Consider the following 20,090-nt stretch of genomic DNA (forward strand, 5'->3'; position numbering starts at 1 on the left):
ACAGCAGAGTAGTAAAGAGGACAATTATTCTGTGAAGGCTCCCCCCCACACCCTCATTTTAGATTATTACATTTAAGTCGTATAAAGTGTTGATAAATAAATAGACAACAAAAGGATGAATGGATAGCTGCTTTCCTAAGCCAGGCTTGGTTCCACTGTGCCTGGGCTGAAACTCTCATTTCCTGGCCTCTTGGACCGAAATACAGTCTTTTGGAAGTCTACGGGTCCACTTACTTCTATGGTGTCGAAGCTGGCCAAGATGGACTGACTGGCTCTCTGCCATTGCAACAGCATGCTCCCCACTCCCAGGAAATGATTTTTTGAAGCGAACTTGAGGGAGTATAGTGGGAGGTGGCTGCACAGGCAGAGACCATGACTGAGCAGTGCTCTGGCTTTATCACCACCTATTTATAAGAAAACAGATTCCTCAACATTTCAGGATTGGGTCTTGTAGCTTAGAGATAACAGAACATCCCACTAATACTGACTATCAGCGTTTTGGTTGACTGATAGAAGGAACATTTATTCCCAATCATATAAAGCTTTCAAAAGAAGGTGATAATACATATATGCCTTATTAATGGTATCTCTTTTTAAGAGTGCACCTATACCCTGCAGATCATGGAATCACAGAGTAACACACTGACATAATTTCTGAGTGACAGGAGTTTTGGGTATCACTAACATAAGGACTGGCAGTGATTTTACCTGGGTGACAGAGCAAGGCCTTTACCGTCATAAACTCAGTGTAGACAGGGAACGGCTCTATTCAGAGAGGCCACATTTCTGGTTATTAAAAAAGCCAGTCTTTGTATGATCTCATGGATACGTGGAATTTAAGAAACAAAACAGAAGATCACAGGGGAAGAGAGGGAAAAAGAAAACAAGACAAAATCAGAGGGAGTCAAACCATAAGAGACTCTTAGTAAACAAACTGAGGGTTGCTGGTGAGGGGATGGGGTAACTGCGTGATGGACATTAGGGTGGGCACTGGGTATTATATGAGACTGATGAATCACTGAATTCTATTTCTGAATAATAATACATTTTTAAAATTTAAATTAAATTAGCATATAAAGAATATTTGGTCTATTCTTTGTGAAAACAAAAACAAAAACCAGTCTTTGTGTAACTCCATATCTGAGTGATGTACTAATGAATTTTGACTCTTTTAATAGATTTATCCCTGAGTTTGGAAAACCACAAAATAAAATTGGTGAGTTTAAAGAGATTAGAAGAATATGGTTGCATATGGATTTCTTCAGTTACAAAAGACAATTTAGAAAGACAATTCAGAGAACACTGCTTAAACTGTTTTGCTGGTAACGATTTTTCTCTTAACTATGCACCAAGAGGACATGAGTTATCCTTGTAACTGTCCCTTGATGGAGAGCCAGTAGAGAATGGCCGGTAGAGAATGGACTCCTGGAGCTTTCTTTTAACTCAAAGTCCTTATAAAATTAGTAGCATTCAAGTGAAATCTTTTATAAAATTTTCAAAATCAAATCTACTAATGGTCAACTGATTTTATAAAAAAAGAATACTGTAGAAGAGGAAAAGGGATGAAGGTAAAAATTAACATGTAGTATTTGTCTAAAATACCATGTCTCTGAGCTCAGGCATCAAGGCTAACACACAATGCAGAATGGGTAAAATCACCTGTAATTCTGCTAACGGTCAATTTATCTCATAAAAATTTGGAATATAACAGAAGTCAGTGGAAAAGGGATGAAGGTAAAAATTAACATGTACTATCTGTTTAAAAAATTATGTCTGACAGCTCACACATCAAGGCTAATCATGCAGATTTGGAAAAACCACCTATGGAATGATTTTGTTATGATAATTTTTAGAAGGTTGGTTTTTAAATCCGTGCTAAGAATTATAGCATGATTTTCTATTCTTACAAGATTTCCATGAAAACTATGGTTTTTCATAATCTGTATTTTTAGCCCCATTTACTTAAGAAGATCTTATCAATCACCTAAGCCTGCTTTAAAAGGCCTAGAAGGATAATCCCTAATCACTAGAGTGTTGTTCCAGTCCTGGGATGCCAGAATGTTGTTAGCACTAATTAGTGCCTCTGGTTGATTCTCTCAGGAGAGTCCAAGTGTGTCAACCATTGCTTCCAGCTGGATCAGATCTCAACAAACTGTGGGACTGGATCCAATAACAATTTGCACATAAGAGTGAATTTTAGGTCTAAATATTCCATTAGTAATTAATGACTGCCATATGCTGTATTATTTCATAAATTCAGAGACGAGCTTTCAATTCACTAGCATTAACACCTAATTTTTAGGAGCTGTTGATTCTGTGGAGGAGACTGCCTGTGCCTGAGTTAGGCCCTTCTAGGGAAAAGAGTCCAGTTTATTGGTGTTTCTGGAAAGCTCACGTATTATTCCCAGAATCAAAGAATAGATCTTCCCAAAATGTAAGGCCAATTCTAATGATAACAGTGCTTTCCTTTAGTAATTTATACCCAATTCTCTCAACCTCCTAGGTCAATGCTCACTTATCACACAAGAAGGTAAGTATCAGCTTCCATGCTAATGGCCATTTTGTACGATCAACTATGAAGGGCATGAACAATGCTAAAACTAAACTTAGCTTATTCGGTAGATCTAAGGTTTAGTGAAAGTAACCTTAGTTAATAATGACCTACTAGTTCAACTCCTTCATTCACTTGAGGAAACATTCTGCAGCAAGCCTTCCCTGTGGGGCCCACCAGAATCCTGTTCCATGGTGACTGGAATGGAGTTATTTCATAGTTAATTCTTGTCTGATAGGGGATATCTGCCCTAAGTTTATTTATTTTATCGGTGAGAGGGAGAGAATCTTCAGCAGACTTCCGCTGAGCGCAGAGCCCGACCTGGGGCTTGATCCCAGGACCCTGAGATTATGACCTGAGCTGAAACCGAGAGTCAGACGTTTGACGGACTGAGCCACCCAGGTGCCCGTTGCCTGAGCGTTTTTCAGGTAAGAATAAATTCTTTCAAGTTTTATGGCACAGAATTCTAGAACCCAATTGCAGCTTTGGGTTAGTGAAGAGACTCAGAGCTCTTTTTGAGAAAGTTGTGCTCCTATCTGTGGTTAAACCACCAAGGTCACCTTTATACGGAGCTGAAATGGCTCTCTGCCTGGGAACGAATTACCAACCTAAAATTTCATCCTAAATTTTCAGAACAAGTCCTTAACTCTGCCTTTTCCATGTCTGATATCAGCAGCATGTGGTCCTCAATCAACACCAGGCATTAGAAAAACCCTGAGAGGAGCATGATGTAGCTGTGGCTTTTGCTGCAGAAACCCCACAGTAACCAACCCACCACAAAAACATGACCTGATTCACCAGTCATTTCTTAGGTATACCTGATTTCTCTGCATACATTTATTTTTCTTACCTGGGTTTCACATCTGTTGGGATTTCTTTCTTTAAGGGTTTTTTGCTTTTTTGCTTCACTTGAGACATTTCATTTTCCTGTTTTTCAGGCATGGCTTGTTTTCCCTTTTGCTTTTCTGTATCCTGTAAAAAACGTACACTTAATTGCTATGAAGGATTAATAAAAATGAGTGATACAGCCCTATATAAGGCAGAGACACAAAATCAAAGAGGCAGCAGATACAACACGTTATATGTATAAAAAGAATAAACTTTTCCTATCTTTATTGTAGTTCTGTCAGTTTTTTTAGCCTTTGCTTTATTGTAATTATGTTTTGGAGAGCCTGAATTACAAAGAATGTTTTTATTTATACTCATGTTCTGCCTGGGGTGGGTGGTGGCAGTGGTAGGGGCAAATTGGTAGCTTCTCATTTTTAAGCACAGGGGTGGGTGTGTAAAATCTTGCTCTTTTACAAGAAAAGTCAGCTTGGAGTACAATATAAAGTCCTACACTTCCGGCAATGTTGCTAATCCTAAGTACAGGTAAAATCTGGGGCAAGAAAGCAGTGCAGGCAGCAATACACATTCACACCTGTTCACCAAGTGTTCACAAGCAACACCGTGAGCATGCAAGTGTTACAGTGGGTTTAATGCTAACCTTTCACCATCAACGAGAGGGGCTTCATTATTTATTCACTTACTCAACCAACACTTACTGGTCACCCACTTGGTGCTGGGCAATGGGGGCTTCCAGGGGCCGAGACCCTCTCCCCAAGGACTGTGAAGTCTAGCAGGAGGCAGACACATATGACGGTTGGATACTTGTACCCCCGTGGAGGGCTGTTCACGGGCTCTGACCACAGCAAAGAAGGGCTGTCTTACCTGGCCTGAGTGTGGAGCCTGCATGGAGAAGGCCACACCTAAGCTGTACCTTACAGCTGTGCTGTGTCACTGGTCTGCCTACTGCGGTTTCCGGTCCCTAACTGGGTAAGTACAGAAGCCACACTTAGGCATGTTTATAGTGAGTCCACACCGTTGTGGCATCCAAGCATGAGACCAGTGGCCTGGCCTCCCAAACAAGGCACAGATATGCTCAGGTCTTATTGAACTCATTGGGGAGTCCCATGTGGCATGGGTATGTACTACCTATGTGCTATAGGACCACCCACATGACAGACTAGAAAGAAACAACACCCTGGTTCTTCACCCCACAAAGCTGGAGCAACACGGTGTGCAGGGAAATACTGAGGCTAATCGGGGGACAGAAAGGGGAAGGATAGGCTCAGTCAAGCGGCACAGCTGTGGGTACAGGAGTTACTGGTACGGGTCAATGAAATGCTACCCAGCTTCACTGTTTATGGTCATTAAGCCACCCTGGGTTTTAACAGGTCGCATTAGATCAATCTGTTTAACTGTCAGGAGTAAATAACCAGAGAAAGGGCTAACCCACCCTCTTGCCCACATACCTTTTAAGACTATCCTGAATTATTCAAGAAGTATTTTTTTTTAATTTTTAATTTATTTTTTAAAAAACATATAATGTATTTTTATCCCCAAGGGTACAGGTCTGAGATTGCCAGGTTTACACACTTCACAACACTCACCATAGCACATACCCTCCCCAATGTCCAAAACCCCCCTCCCCCACAGCAACCCTCAGTTTGTTCTGTGAGATTAAGAGACACTTATGGTTTGTCTCCCTCCCAATCCCATCTTGTTTCATTTATTCTTCTATCTCCCTAACCCCCCCATGTTGCATCTCCACGTCCTCATATCATGGAGATCATATGATAGTTGTCTTTCTCCGATTGACTTATTTCACTAAGCATGATACCCTCTAGTTCCATTCACGTCGTCGCAAATTGCAAGATTTCACTTCTTTTGATGGCTGAATAGTATTCCATTGTGTATATATACCACATCTTCTTTATCCATTCATCTGTTGATGGACATCTAGGTTCTTTCCATAGTTTGGCTATTGTAGACATTGCTGCTATAAATATTCGGGTGCACGTTCCCCTTCGGATCACTACGTTTATATCTTTAGGGTAAATACCCAGTAGTGCAATTGCTAGGTCATAGGGTAGTTCTATTTTCAACATTTTGAGGAACCTCAATGCAGTTTTCCAGAGTGGTTGCACCAGCCTGCATTCCCACCAACAGTGTAGGAGGGTTCCCCTTTCTCCGCATCCTCGCCAGCATCTGTCATTTCCTGACTTGTTAATTTTAGCCATTCTGACTGGTATGAGGTGATATCTCATTGTGGTTTTGATTATTATTTCCCTGGTGTCGAGTGATGTGGAGCACTTTTTCATGTGTCTGTGGGCCATCTGGATGTCTTCTTTGCAGAAATGTCTGTTTATGTCCTCTGCCCATTTCTTGATTGGATTGTTTGTTCTTTGGGTGTTGAGTTTGCTAAGTTCCTTATAGATTTTGGACACTAGCCCTTTATCTGATATATTGTTTGCATATATCTTCTCCCATTCTGTCAGTTGTCTTTTGGTTTTGTTAACTGTTTCCTTTGCCGTGCAAAAGCTTTTGATCTTGATGAAATCCCAATAGTTCATTTTTGCCCTTGCTTCCCTTGCCTTTGCCGATGTTCCTAGGAAGATGTTGCTGCGGCTGAGATCAAAGAGGTTGCTGCCTGTGTTCTCAAGGATTTTGATGGATTCCTTTCTCACATTGAGGTCCTTCATCCATTATGAGTCTATTTTCGTGTGTGGTATAAGGAAGTGGTCCAATTTCATTTTTCTGCATGTGGCTGTCCAATTTTCCCAGCACCATTTATTGAAGAGGCTGTCTTTTTTCCATTGGACATTCTTCCCTGCTTTGTCAAAGATTAGTTGACCATAGAGTTGAGGGTCTATTTCTGGGCTCTCTATTCTGTTCCATTGATCTATGTGTCTGTTTTTGTGCCAGTACCATGCTGTCTTGATGATGACAGGTTTGTAATAGAGCTTGAAGTCCGGAATTGTGATGCCACCAACTTTGGCTTTGTTTTTCAATATTCCTTTGGCTATTCGAGGTCTTTTCTGGTTCCATATAAATTTCAGGATTATTTGTTCCATTTCTTGAAAAAAATGGGTGGTATTTTGATAGGGACTGCATTAAATGTGTAGATTGCTTTAGATAGCATAGACATTTTCATAATATTTATTCTTCCAATCCAGAGCATGGAACATTTTTCCATTTCTTTGTGTCTTCCTCAATTTCTTTCATGAGTACTTTATAGTTTTCTGCATATAGATTCTTAGCCTCTTTGGTTAGGTTTATTCCTAAGTATCTTATAGTTTTGGATGCAATTGTAAATGGGATTGACTCCTTCATTTCTCTTTTTTCTGTCTTGTTGTTGGTGTACAGAAATGCAACGGATTTCTTTCTATTAATTAATTAATTTATTTATTTTCAGCATAACAGTACTCATTGTTTTTGCACCACTCAGTGCTCCATGCAATACCTGCCCTCTCTATTACCCTCCACCTGGTTCCCCAACCTCCCCCCCCCCTCCGCCCCTTCAAAACCCTCAGGTTGTTTTTCAGAGTCCATAGTCTTTCATGGTTCATCTCCCCTTCCAATTTCCCACAACTCCCTTCTCCTCTCCATCTCCCCATGTCTTCCATGTTCTTTGTTATGCTCCACAAATAAGTGAAACCATATGATACTTGACTCTCTCTGCCCGACTTATTTCGCTCAGTATAATCTCTTTCAGTCCCGTCCATGTCGCTACAAAAGTTGGGTATTCATCCCTTCTGATGGAGGCATAATACTCCAATGTGTATATGTACCACATCTTCCCTATCCATTTGTCTTTTGAAGGGCATCTTGGTTCTTTCCACAGTTTGGCGACTGTGGCCATTGCTGCTATAAACATTGGGGTAAAGATGGCTCTTCTTTGCACTACATCTGTATCTTTGGTGTAAATACCCAGCAGTGCAATTGCAGGGTCATAGGGAAGCTCTATTTTTAATTTCTTGAGGAATCTCCACACTGTTCTCCAAAGTGGCTGCACCAACTTGCATTCCCACCAACAGTGTAAGAGGGTTCCCCTTTCTCCACAACCTCTCCAACACATGTTGTTTCCTGTCTAGAAATGCAACTGATTTCTGTGCATTGATTTTATATCCTGACACTTTACTGAATTCCTGTACAAGTTCTAGCAGTTTTGGAGTGAAGTCTTTTGGGTTTTCCACATATAGTATCATATCATCTGCGAAGAGTGATAGTTTGACTTCTTCTTTGCTGATTTGGATTCCTTTAATTTCCTTTTGTTGTCTGATTGCTGAGACTAGGACTTCTAGTACTATGTTGAATAGCAGTGGTGATAATGGACATCCCACCCGTGGTCCTGACCTTAGCGGAAAAGCTTTCAGTTTTTCTCCATTGAGAATGATATTTGCGGTGGGTTTTCATAGATGGCTTTGATAATACTGAGGTATGTGACCTCTATCCCTACACTCTGAAGAGTTTTGATCAGGAAGGGATGCTGTACTTTGTCAAATGCTTTTTCAGCATCTATTGAGAGTATCATATGGTTCTTGTTCTTTCTTTTATTAATGTGTTCTATCACATTGATTGATTTGCGGATGTTGAACCAACCCTGCAGCCCTGGAATAAATCCCACTTGATCGTGGTGAATAATCCTTTTAATGTACTGTTGAATCCTATTGGCTAGTATTTTGGTGAGAATTTTTGCATCTGTGTTCATCAAGGATATTGGTCTGTAGTTCTCTTTTTTGGTGGGATCCTTGTCTGGTTTTGGGATCAAGGTGATGCTGGCCTCATAAAATGAGTTTGGAAGTTTTCCTTACATTTCTATTTTTTGGAACAGTCTCAGAATAGGAATTAGTTCTTCTTTAAATGTTTGGTAGAGTTCCCCTTGAGAAGCCATCTGGCCCTGGGCTTTTGTTTGTTTGGAGATTTTTGATGACTGTTTCAATCTCCTTACTGGTTATGGGCCTGTTCAGGTTTTCTATCTCTTCCTGGTTCAGTTGTGGTAGTTCATATGTCTCTAGGAATGCATCCATTTCTTCCAGATTATCAAATTTGTTGGTGTAGAGTTGCTCATAGTATGTTCTTATAATTGTCTGTATTTATTTGATGTTAGTTGTGATCTCTCCTCTTTCATTCATGATTTTATTTATTTGGGTCATTTCTCTTTTCTTTTTGATAAGTCTGGCCAGGGGTTTATCAGTCTTACTGATTCTTTCAAAGAACCAGCTCCTAGTTTCATTGATTTTTTCTATTGTTTTTTTGGTTTCTATTTCATTGATTTCTGCTCTGATCTTTATGATTTCTCTTCTCCTGCTGGGTTTAGGGTTTCTTTCTTGTTCTTTCTCCAGCTCCTTTAGGTGTAGGGTTAGGTTGTGTACTTGAGCCCTTTCTTGTTTCTTGAGAAAGGCTTGTACCGCTATATATTTTCCTCCAGGACTGCCTTTGCTGTGTCCCACAGATTTTGAACCGTTGTGTTTTCATTATCATTTGTTTCCATGAATTTTTTCAATCCTTCTTTAATTTCTGGTTGACCCATTCATTCTTTAGAAGGATGCTGTTTAGTCTCCATGTATTTGGGTTCTTTCCAAATTTCCTCTTGTGATCGAGTTCTAGCTTCAGAGCATTGTGGTCTGAAAATATGCAGGGAATGATCCCAATCTTTTGATACCGGTTGAGACCTGATTTAGGACCCAGGATGTGATCTATTTTGGAGAATGTTTCATGTGCACTAGAGAAGAGTGTGTATTCTGTTGCTTTGGGATGAAATGTTCTGAATATATCTGTGATGTCCATCTGGTCCAGTGTGTCATTTAAGGCTTTTATTTCCCTGTTGATCTTTGGCTTGGATGATCTGTCCATTTCAGTGAGGGGAGTGTTAAAGTCCCCTATTACTGTATTATTATTGATGTGTTTCTTTGGTTTTGTTATTAATTGGTTTATAGAGTTGGCTGCTCCCATGTTAGGGGCATAGATAATTAAAATTGTTAGATCTTCTTGTTGGACAGACCCTTTGAGTAGGATATAGTGTCCTTCCTCATCACTTATTATAGTCTTTGGCTTAAAATCTAATTGATCTGATATAAGGATTGCCACCCCAGCTTTCTTCAGATGCCCATTAGCAGGGTAAATTGTTTTCCACCCCCTCACTTTAAATCTGGAGGTGTCTTCGCGTCTAAAATGAGTTTCTTGTAGGCAACATACTGATGGGTTTTGTTTTTTTATCCATTCTGATACCCTGTGTCTTTTGATTGGGGCATTTAGCCCATTAACATTCAGGGTAACTATTGAGAGATATGAATTTAGTGCCATTGTATTGCCTGTAAGGTGACTGTTAACTGTATATTGTGTCTGTACCTTTCTGATCTATTACTTTTAGGCTCTCTCTTTGCTTAGAGGACCCCTTTCAATATTTCCTGTAGAGCTGGTTTGATGTTTGCAAATTCTTTCAGTTTTTGTTTGTCCTGGAAGCTTTTTATCTCTCCTTCTATTTTCAATGATAGCCTAGCTGGATAGAGTATTCTTGGCTGCATGTTTTTCTCATTTAGTGCTTTGAATGTATCATGCCTGCTCTTTCTGGCCTGCCAGGTCTCTGTGGATAGGTCTGCTGCCAATCTAATATTTTTACCATTGTATGTTACAGACTTCTTTTCTCGGGCTGCTTTCAGGATTTTCTCTTTGTCACTAAGACTTGTCAATTTTACTATTAGGTGACGGGGTGTGGACCTATTCTTGTTGACTTTGAGGGGGGTTCTCTGCACCTCCTGGATTTTGATGCTTGTTCCCTTTGCCATATTAGGAAAATTCTCTCCAATAATTCTCTCCAATAGACCTTCTGCTCCCCTCTCTCTTTATTCTTCTTCCGGAATCCCAATTATTCTAATGTTGTTTCGTCTTATGGTGTCACTTATCTCTCGAATTCTCCCCTCATGGTCCAGTAGCTGTTTGTCCCTCTTTTGCTCAGCTTCTTTATTCTCTGTCATTTGGTCTTCTATATCACTAATTCTTTCTTCTGCCTCATTTATCCTAGCAGTGAGAGCCTCCATTTTTGATTGCACCTCATTAATAGCTTTTTTGATTTCAACTTGGTTAGATTTTAGTTCTTTTATTTCTCCAGAAAGGGCTTTTATATCTCCAGAGAGGGTTTCTCTAATATCTTCCATGCCTTTTTCGAGCCTGGCTAGAACCTTCAGAATCGTCATTCTGAACTCTAGATCTGACATATTACCAATGTCTGTATTGATTAGGTCCCTAGCCTTCAGTACTGCCTCTTGTTCTTTTTTTTGTGGTGAATTTTCCGCCTTGTCATTTTGTCCAGATAAGAGTATATGAAGGAGCAAGTAAAATACTAAAAGGGTGGCAAAGACCCCAGAAAAATGTGCCTTACCCAAATTGTGGGGGGGAGAAAGGGGATAAAAAGAGGTTCCGAAAAAAAAAGAAATTTTAAAAAGAAAACAAATAAATATAAAAAAGAAAAATATATATATATTAGATAAACTAGTTAAAAAATGTTAAAAAAGGAATGGGTAAAAGTTTTAAAAAATTTAGCAGAAGAAGAAAAAAGAAAGAAAAAAAATTGAAAAAAAAAAATTGAATTAACCGCAAGACTAAAGAATCATGGGGAGAAAGCCATGAGTTCCGTGCTTTGCTTTCTCCTCCTCTGGAATTCTGCTGCTGTCTTAGGTATTGAACCTGCTTTCCTTGATAGATGAACTTCGTCCTGGCTGGATATTTTGTTGATCTTCTGGGGGGAGGGGCCTGTTGTAGTGACTCTCAAGTGACTTTGCCCTAGGCGGAATTGCACCGCCCTTACCGGGGGCCGGACTAAGTAATCCACTCGGGTTCGCTTTTGGGAGCTTCTGTTCCCTGAACGCTTTCCGTAGAGTTCCAGAGGACGGGGATGAAAATGGCGGCCTCCTAGTCTCTGGCCCGGAGGAGCCGAGAGCCCGGGGCCCCACTCCTTAGTGCACCCCCAGAGGACAGCGCCCAATCACTCCCGCATCCCCAGCCTCCAGCCGCGCTCCGAGCTCACCCAGCCCGCGACCAGTTCAAGGTAACCCCGAGCTGAGAGTTCAGTCCTCGGCTCTGTCTCTGTAGCCGGCTTCTCCGTTCTAACACCTGTGAGCTCTGCGACACTCCGACACCCCCGATCCTTCTGTGACCCTGCGGGACCTGGGGCCACACTGACCCCGCGTGGGCTTCACCCCAGTTTAGTCTCTGGAGCAATGTCCCTCAGTGGAACAGACTTTTAAAAGTCCTGATTTTGGGGGCGCCTTGGTGGCTCAGTGGGTTAAAGCCTCTGCCTTCGGCTCAGGTCATGGTCCCAGGGTCCTGGGATCGAGCCCCACATCGGGCTCTCTGCTCCGTGGAGAGCCTGCTTCCTCCTCTCTCTGCCTGCTTCTCTGCGTACTTGTGATCTCTGTCAAATAAATAAATAAAATCTTAAAAAAAAAAAAGTCCTGATTTTGTGCTCTGTAGCTCCGCCGCTCGCCGGGAGCCGGCCTCTCCCACCGAGGTCTATCTTCCCTTCGTTTTGGATTCACTTCTCCGCCAGTCCTACCTTTCAGAAAGTGGTTGATTTTCTGTTTCTAGAATTGCTGTTCTTCTTCTCTTCAATCTCCCGTTGGATTTGTAGGTGTTTGTAATGTTTAGATTAGCTATCTAGCTGATATCCCGCTACCTGATGTAGTCTCAGCCTGCTACTTCTCCGCCATCTTGATTCCTCTCCTCTCAGGAAGTATTTCTTGAACACCTGACTCATCAAGCACTTTGTACACCATGAGCTCTCTGAGGATAAAGAGATGGTCTTTTTGTCCTGTTGTTTCCCATGCACAAAGTTAGCACTCAGGTGCTTAGTACCTAATTTTTTTTCATTTTAATTTGTCTTAAAAAAGACTGAGTATAGCTGACACATATATGACAAATTTCAAGTGTATGACATAGTGATTCAACATCTATGTTATGCTACGCTCATCACAAGTGTAGCTCACATCATCACTGCACAATGCTGCCGTGATATCATTGCCTACATTCCCTATGCTGTGCCTTCCATCCCTGTGACTTATTCAGATCACAACTGGAAGCCTGTATCTCCCACTCCCCCTCGCTCATTTTGCCCATTTCCCCTCCCACCTCTCCTCTGGCCACTACCAGTTTGTTCTCTGTATTTGTGGGTCTGATTCTGCTTTTTGTTTATTCATTTGTTTTGTGTTTTACATTCCACAAATGTGTGAAAGCAGGTGGCATTTGTCTTTCTCAGTCTGATTTTTTTTTTTTTACCTAGCATAACATCTTCCACCCATGCAGTCACATAGCAGGAGCTCATCCCCTTTTAATGGCCATGTAATATTCCACTCAAGCCTTCCTTTTTGAATGAATAGGCTGAGGAAGGTTGAAAACACATCTGTGGGATAGTGACCTGTCAAGTCTGTTATCTAGTTAGGAAGAAAACACAACTGGCAAGCAGATCAGTCAATAAGAAATAAAAGCACAGAAACTGTATGCAAGAGCACTGAGGAGGACGACTAAAAACCAATCCGGAGGGAGGACAGAGGTAATGGGGCCACATGGAGTCTGTACTGTGTCTATAAGAAACAAATGGTGGGGAAGGAGATGGGAGGAGCGGGAGGAAGCGAGCAGAGAGGGGAGAACGATGCCAGGGGTGCACAGAGAATGGTGGCAGATGGGGTCAGCTGGAGAGAAGCGTTAGGAGAAAAGCCAGAAAGGCAGGAAAGGAAGTGAGGAAACGTGAAGAAAGCCTGCCCAAAATGCTTTCCAAATGCTTATTCATATCACTGAAACCGCTGGGATTCCACTCAAAGACGAGTAGACAGCATTCTACTTCTATGAAGGAATCTGTTTGGTTATAATAAAGTACAGAACTCCAGGACTATGCACTGTCCTGAGGGTACAGGACCGTACGTGTGACTGGGGTTCAGAGCACCCCACCAAATGTGACAGACCCAAAGGGGAAGGGAGCTGACAAGAAAAATAAGTCACATGTAAATTTCATTTAAAAATTAACATGCAGATAATGCTATTAAACATCTTTAAGAAATGATTCCTTAGGTCACTAGATTAAAACTGAAAACGAAATTCGGGCCTATATTAGGATCATATTAAATTTGCAATATAGTTATCTAAAAATAAAAATGCCAAAACAGAATTATGCCTTCACTTTTCTGCATAGCACTTGTAACATACAATCTCAGACCTGTTCACAACAGTAACTTTACCTTCCATTTACCTAATACCTTTAGTACCAGGCATTGTGCAGTATTATCTGACACTAGTGACAACCCTGAGAGCTGAGGACTTTGAGAAGTGAGGCAGCTTTCTTGATCTGGTAATGTGTGCCAAGTAGAGTCCCTAGTTCTGGGTGACCGCTGAAGCCTGGGGTCTTTCCCTGGGCCACCTTCCTCTCTGCGACAGCCCCTGCCCTAACTGTGGGAGGAGTGAGCTGCTATTGATGCCCACTGTACCAGCAGTGGTAAGACAGAGTCCCATATAATTAAAATGGTCTAGTTCCTTCTCATCCTCTTTTGATACTTAAAATTTGAAACTGACTTCATGAGCCAGAGAAGTTACTATTCCAGACAGTCCCTGACTTTCAAGCAGTGTGTCCAATTTCTAACTACTTTACTTTATCAACATGCTTGCCAATGCTCCTGTCAGAGGGAAATGACGACCTCCAAAGTGGGGCCTCTGACTGCTTCCCGAGAGCCAGTGACTGTCCAGCCATGCCTATGCACTCAGAGGAGGAATTGCCAGAACATGTGCCTACATTAGAGATAAAGCCCGATTTATGAGACAGTGTCTCACGTGCTGCAGGGGACACTTCCCTCTCTCATTTGTTTATGGGAGACTGTCATACCTCCTTGAGGAGAGGCTCTGTGTCTGGGTTGGAGGTCTCCGTGGTGGTGGAGGAGCTGTCGTCATCAGCCAAGGAGTCTTTCAGATCGTCTTCCTGTGGCTTTCCCTTTCCCTTTTTCTCCTTTTCCTCTTGCTTCTTAGGTGGTTTCACCTTGCGCTGAAGAGGTTTTCCTTTCCCTAGGGATAAAAATCAAAGTAACTTCTTGATTTTTCAAATAGCTCAGAAAACATAGCCACTACAACTTTTCTCCAAGAGGCTGGACTCTCTCATTAGTGAAGGTTTCTTTCTCTACTTTATTTCTTCTCTGATTAAAACTTTCCAAATCGTGCTTGACTTCTTTGATGAGAATAGTTGTAAAAGTCAATTTTATTGAGGCACAATTTATGTACAATAACATAAACCCATTTTAAGTGCACAGTTCAATGATTTTTGGCAAACTGAGTAGTTTTGACAAATCTACGTCTGTTTTAGAATATTTTTTGATACCCCTGAGGACGATGTGGCTTTGAAAAGTGACAGAAGTGAAAAACAGAGATCCTTTCCAATCTCTTTGGAGCTGGAAGCTTGAGGGTGACACAGGATGAAATGTCCTTGGGCATCACCCGAGGGATGCTAAGAAGCCTGGTGCCAGAGCCATGCTGGCTGAGTCCAGATCCTGGCTCTCCCTAACCAGGTGCATGACCTTGGCCTCCAATAGGGGTTGTAATAAGGAATTGCATAAAGCCCTCAGAGCAGTGCCTGACACATAAACACCATGGAATGTTCTATATGGACGGAGTGAAACAGAGTTCTAGTGAGCTTAGTATTTTAAAAGATATGGATGCTCCCAAGACAAATGAGAAACCAACCCATAGCATATTTGAGTGCCTACTACTTCCCAGGCAGAGCTCCATGTCCTGGGAATACAACAGCCCCAACGACATAACCCTTGCAGCTTCCGTTCCAGCTGAGTTAGACAACGGCAGAGAAATTGCCAGACTCCAAAACCTGTGGAATCACCTAAAACTGCAGAAGCTACATGAACCACAGTCTCACCCACTGTCTACATGCCATTTGAAAATACAGCCTTTTGATAATGGGAGCTTAAACAAGTTATTTAAATCCTAATTAAATCCTAATGTCTCCTTGCCAGAAAATCCAACTCTGGCGTCTAGAACAGGGGTTGGCAAACGGTGGCCCTGGAAGGAATCTACCTTGCAGCCTGTTTTGTATGGCTTGTGAGGTGAGAATGATTTTTTTCATTTTTAAGTGATCAAAAAAAAAAGAAACAAAGAATATATGACAGAGACCGTATGTGGCATACCATGCCTCACGTACTTACTGTTTGGCCCTTTACAGGAAACCTTTGGTGGGCCTAATCTAGAAAAAGAACAGGTAAAGGTCTGACTGGATTTTAGGAATGACATTTTGTCATCTACTTTCACACTAATTCCAGGAGGTAATAAACTTGAAACTACAACTGGGACATTAAATCTCAAAAATCGAGAAGCCTTTGTTTTAGGAGAAGACCGGCCAGTTGGTTTAATTACAACAGCTTCTGCTTCACCCTGACGGCCTGGAGCTCCTTTCTGCCATGGCAAACGGGAAGGAGCCTGTCTGGCTCTGGCCCTCAGAGCCCCTGGATTTCTCAGATTCTGAGTTCAACAGTTCATGCTGCGAGTACTTCAGACTTTCCCATGTGCCTGAGATTGATACCCTAATGCAATGAACAATTCTGTCATGCTTATGAACATTCTCTGGGTGAGAAGCACTAGTTGTATAAATAACCAGTATTTACAGTAACTCAAAACCTGCTTAATTAAATAGGAAAGCATTAGGAGTAATTTTTTTTTTTTAAACTGGCTCAAATTTTGAAGATAAGGATACATAAAGGAGAAAAAGAAACACTTAACCAATAGTTAAGCCGGAAATTTGGGTAAAAAAAGCTTATTTCATGAAAGAAGCTTTTTATCTCCAAATCCCCATCTTTTACAAATTTCTTAATGTCCTGCCCTTGGACTTCTTCTCTTTAACTGTCAGTACCAATGATCTCTAATACTCCTCATTCTACAAGTTTGACTGGACACAGGACTATCCCTCTTCCCACTCCTGCCAGACCAGACATCATTATCCTTTTCTGATACTGTGATTCTTTTGGCAACGTTTTTTGCCAGCTTCATCTTTGCTGGTGTTCCCTAAAGATCAGCCCTTGGAACTTCTATTCCTCCTTTATATTCTCCCTGGGGGATGACTTTAATTAATTTGACATAAGCAATTCAAATCTGAGATGCCCCAAACTGAGTTATATATACTAAAAGTTTCTTTTGGGTTTTCAGTCTGTAACAATCATTCTTAATCTGCTGTACCTTAGCCGAAACCTAGGGAGCTTTTAACAAATATCGGTTTGTTTGGGCTCCACTCTGAGGTTCTGATGAAGCAGTTCTGTGTGGGACCTAGTGTAGGTAAGTATTTAAGCTCCTTAACTGATTCTCCTGTGTAACTAGGCTGAGAATCATTAGTCACGGTCTCAACACAGTCACCACTATATCAATCCAACAGCCCAGGCTAGCAGCTACTTCACTGTTCTGGATGGTTTCTTCAGCTGCTTCTGTTTCCAATTTCAAATGTTGGTGCGAAGGGAGAGAGCACACTTTCATCAAAGGACTAATAAGAATTCGGACTGGCTCAGCCCGATGACTGGCCTATGTGCCCTGCAAGGCTGTATGTATGGGGGGTGGCTTGTCCTTCTTGCCACTTAGTGCGGGATTTCTGAGGGAAGCTTGTTCCCAAGGATCTCTTCTATTCCTTAGGAACTGCTTGCTAGGGCTACAAATGGGCTCTAGGGAAAGACAGTCTAAAATGTTTTGCTAGGAGGAGACTGGAAAGTGGGAATCAGAAGTCAGAGGGAAACTGCCTTCTCAAAGATAAGTCATTTATTACCACGATACACAGGGGAGGACACAGGATATCCCATCTTAAGGGAACCATGCCTTAACTGGTGTATAAGCTATATAAAAACTAACCCCTCTAAATAATGACAGTAAAACTGGAAGGAGAAGCAGCTGAGAAAAACTGAGGTTTCCAGCAGTGGCCAAGGGATATACCCAACATGAGTGACAGGTTCCTCAGGTTTCACCCCACCATCTGGATGAACGGTCCCTGAGGCTACTCACACTCTGCCTACTTCCACCATCACCAAGCAGACTCGATTGAAGATGCTACCTGTCTACCGTGGGCAGCGCTTACCCCCTCAGTGATATTCCACATACAGTTTAAACACCTGAAGGGCAGTGATAAGCTTTACTGATCTCTCCATCCTCAGTGCCTTGCATGGTGCCCAGCACATAGCAAATGCTCAGCCAGTGTCTGCCAAGCTGTACAAGATGGTTTTGTGCCTTTGTAAACACTGAAATACGACTACAGTGTGATCTGCTCGGGGACTTGCCGCCTCTAGTCTAGAAGCTTATCCCATTTCACTCTGTCACGACTAACGACTAACGTATCAAGGGGACTGAATCCAAAGTCAGTCTTCGCAGCAAACTGTGTGATTCCACATACAGGACATCCTTGAAATACCATATTACAGGAATGGAGATTAATGGCTGCCAGGGGCTAAGGAAGGGTTAGGAGTGGGAGGGACGTGGGTGTGGCTAGAAAAGGACACACAGAGAAGGGATCATTATGGTAATGTAAATGTGCTGTATCTTGGCTAGATCAGCATCAGTACAGAAATACCTCTAGACATTGCAGGTTCGGTTCCAGACCATGACAATAAAGTGAATCAAATTAATTTTGTGGTTTCCTAGTGCATATGGAAGTTATCTTTACACTATACTGCCATCTATTAAGTGTGCAATAGTATTATATCAAAAAAACCAATGTATATACCTTATTACTAAAAAATGCTAACCATCATCTGAGCTTTCAGTGAGTTGTAATCACTGATCACAGATTACTAACCAAATTTAGTAATAGTGAGAAAGGTTGCAATATTGCGAGGATCGCCAACATGTGACACAGAGACACGAAGTGAGCAAATGCTGCTGGAAAGTGCTGTGGACAGACTTGCTCTGCGTAGGACTGCCACAAACTGTAGGAAAACTCAGTTATCTGTGCAGGGCAACAAAGCCAGGCCCAGGGAGATGCACGTGCCTGAACCCCAGCTGTGGTAACGTGCTGCCCATGAAGTTATGCCCAGCTGGTGGCTGCGATGCTTGCTCACAGAAACGATTCTGAGTTCAACAGTTCATGCTGCAAGTACTTCAGACTTTCCCATGTGCCATTTCTTCATTGCTTTAAAGCCCAATTAAGTATATTTTTTCTAATAATTGAGTGGATATAAAACTTTATTGGCAAAAGCCGTTTGTCCCTATCTGCAGGGTACCTCGGGACTGACCTATGCATACAGGGACATAAGGCAGGCTGCTAAACATTTGTGGCAGAGTACCATCTGCCTCTTACTGCTCTAGCATCCTGACTCAACAGAAAGTTCTAAGCCTCATCAAATAATCCAGCTACGAGCACTATATACATACTGTAGTCACCATGAGTACTGTGCACATGGGTGAGGCTAAGCATACATCTGCGTGAAGAACATTCTCATGTTCTCTCCAATAAAGACAAATGCCCATTGTATTAATCAGTGTCCTCCGATGGAAGCGGGAACTCTGTGCCAGCAAAGGCTGTTTTTTTTTTCCCCAGATGCAGTCTCAGGCTTCCTCTTCCTGCATGAGAACTACAGAACAATGTTTTACTTTGGGCCTTGCTGCCAGGAACCACGCTGCTCAATTTAACACTCAATGGTAACAACTCAGTTTTTTCTAGGTTTCTGAGGAGAGAGCACCATAATTAAAAACAAACAGATAAAACATCAAAAACTCCTTTCTGTCTTCACTGTTTTACCCAGGCTTTAATAATTTAAACCACCTCCAATTATTTTGAGGCAGCAAAGTATGAATTATAAATTTAAAGAATACATCCTGGTCATTTACTTTTTGTCTTCACTAAGGAGTGAATAAATTTGTAATCAACTAGTCTAGCCAAGCTGCTCTGGCTATCTCTCTCCCACGTTAAGTCATTTCATTAACTTCAACCCAAAAGAATTGTTTCAGTAAAGTTTCAATTAGCAGCAAGTGGTTTCTCTGAATATGTGCTGTCCCTAGCAGCGGCAGGCCCAAGGCAGGCCATGTAACAGCTGACGCTCTGGAGAAGCACTAATCCTGACAGAAATTTGTCTTCCTCCTCATGTTTTGGCTGCTGAAATGGTCTAAATGAGGCCAATAAATAATATAGACCCACACACAATTTACTGGGGTCAGTACCAGTCATGCAAATTTATTTCCCCACATAATAACTTTATATAAGCACGTTAAACTAAAACAAAACATGCATATGAAAAGACTTCCTCAGGAGTTCTTAAAGTTAAAGCAAATAATGGTTTTCAAACTTATTCTGTCTGATTAAGTTCTGTGCACAGACTGTGAAGATACTAGTTTAGCTCAATTCAAGTTAGAAAAGAAGTCCTTATTAAGTGAAATAATTTTACTTCTAACCCAGGGAAGGAATTCATGAATTTGTATGAATACCTATACTCTTTTTGTTCTAGCTTTTCTGGTACCTTTATAAGGTTGTATATACCAACTGTGGTGTGTGAGCAGAACCAGTAAGTTACCCAAGACCTTATTCGTGCACCACCAAAAACTTTACATTACACAGAATTCAATTATGTAGGGTTTTCATAAAATTATTATACTCAACTCATTTTGGATTTACCACAGATATTCAAAAGCACACTGAACTACAATTTAATGTTGGGAGAGGACAGCTTCTGTTCTGTCTAGGTATTTCTGTCCACTCCCTTTAAGGGCAACT

General features: G+C 41.5%; 1 protein-coding gene across 1 annotated transcript in view; it reads right to left on the reverse strand.

Moving 5' to 3' along the window:
- TMEM131 (transmembrane protein 131) overlaps positions 1–20,090 on the reverse strand; it is a 232,751-nt gene that overhangs the window by 12,502 nt on the left and 200,159 nt on the right. Inside the window, exons 32-33 of the mRNA XM_045980652.1 lie at positions 14,241–14,416; positions 3,402–3,523 (exon numbers count right to left, since the gene is read on the reverse strand). Coding sequence (XP_045836608.1) covers positions 3,402–3,523; positions 14,241–14,416 — 298 coding nt within the window. The remainder of the gene's footprint in view (positions 1–3,401; positions 3,524–14,240; positions 14,417–20,090) is intronic.

Source organism: Meles meles, chromosome 16, assembly GCF_922984935.1.
Source record: "Meles meles chromosome 16, mMelMel3.1 paternal haplotype, whole genome shotgun sequence".
Classification (NCBI taxonomy): Eukaryota; Metazoa; Chordata; class Mammalia; order Carnivora; family Mustelidae; genus Meles; species Meles meles.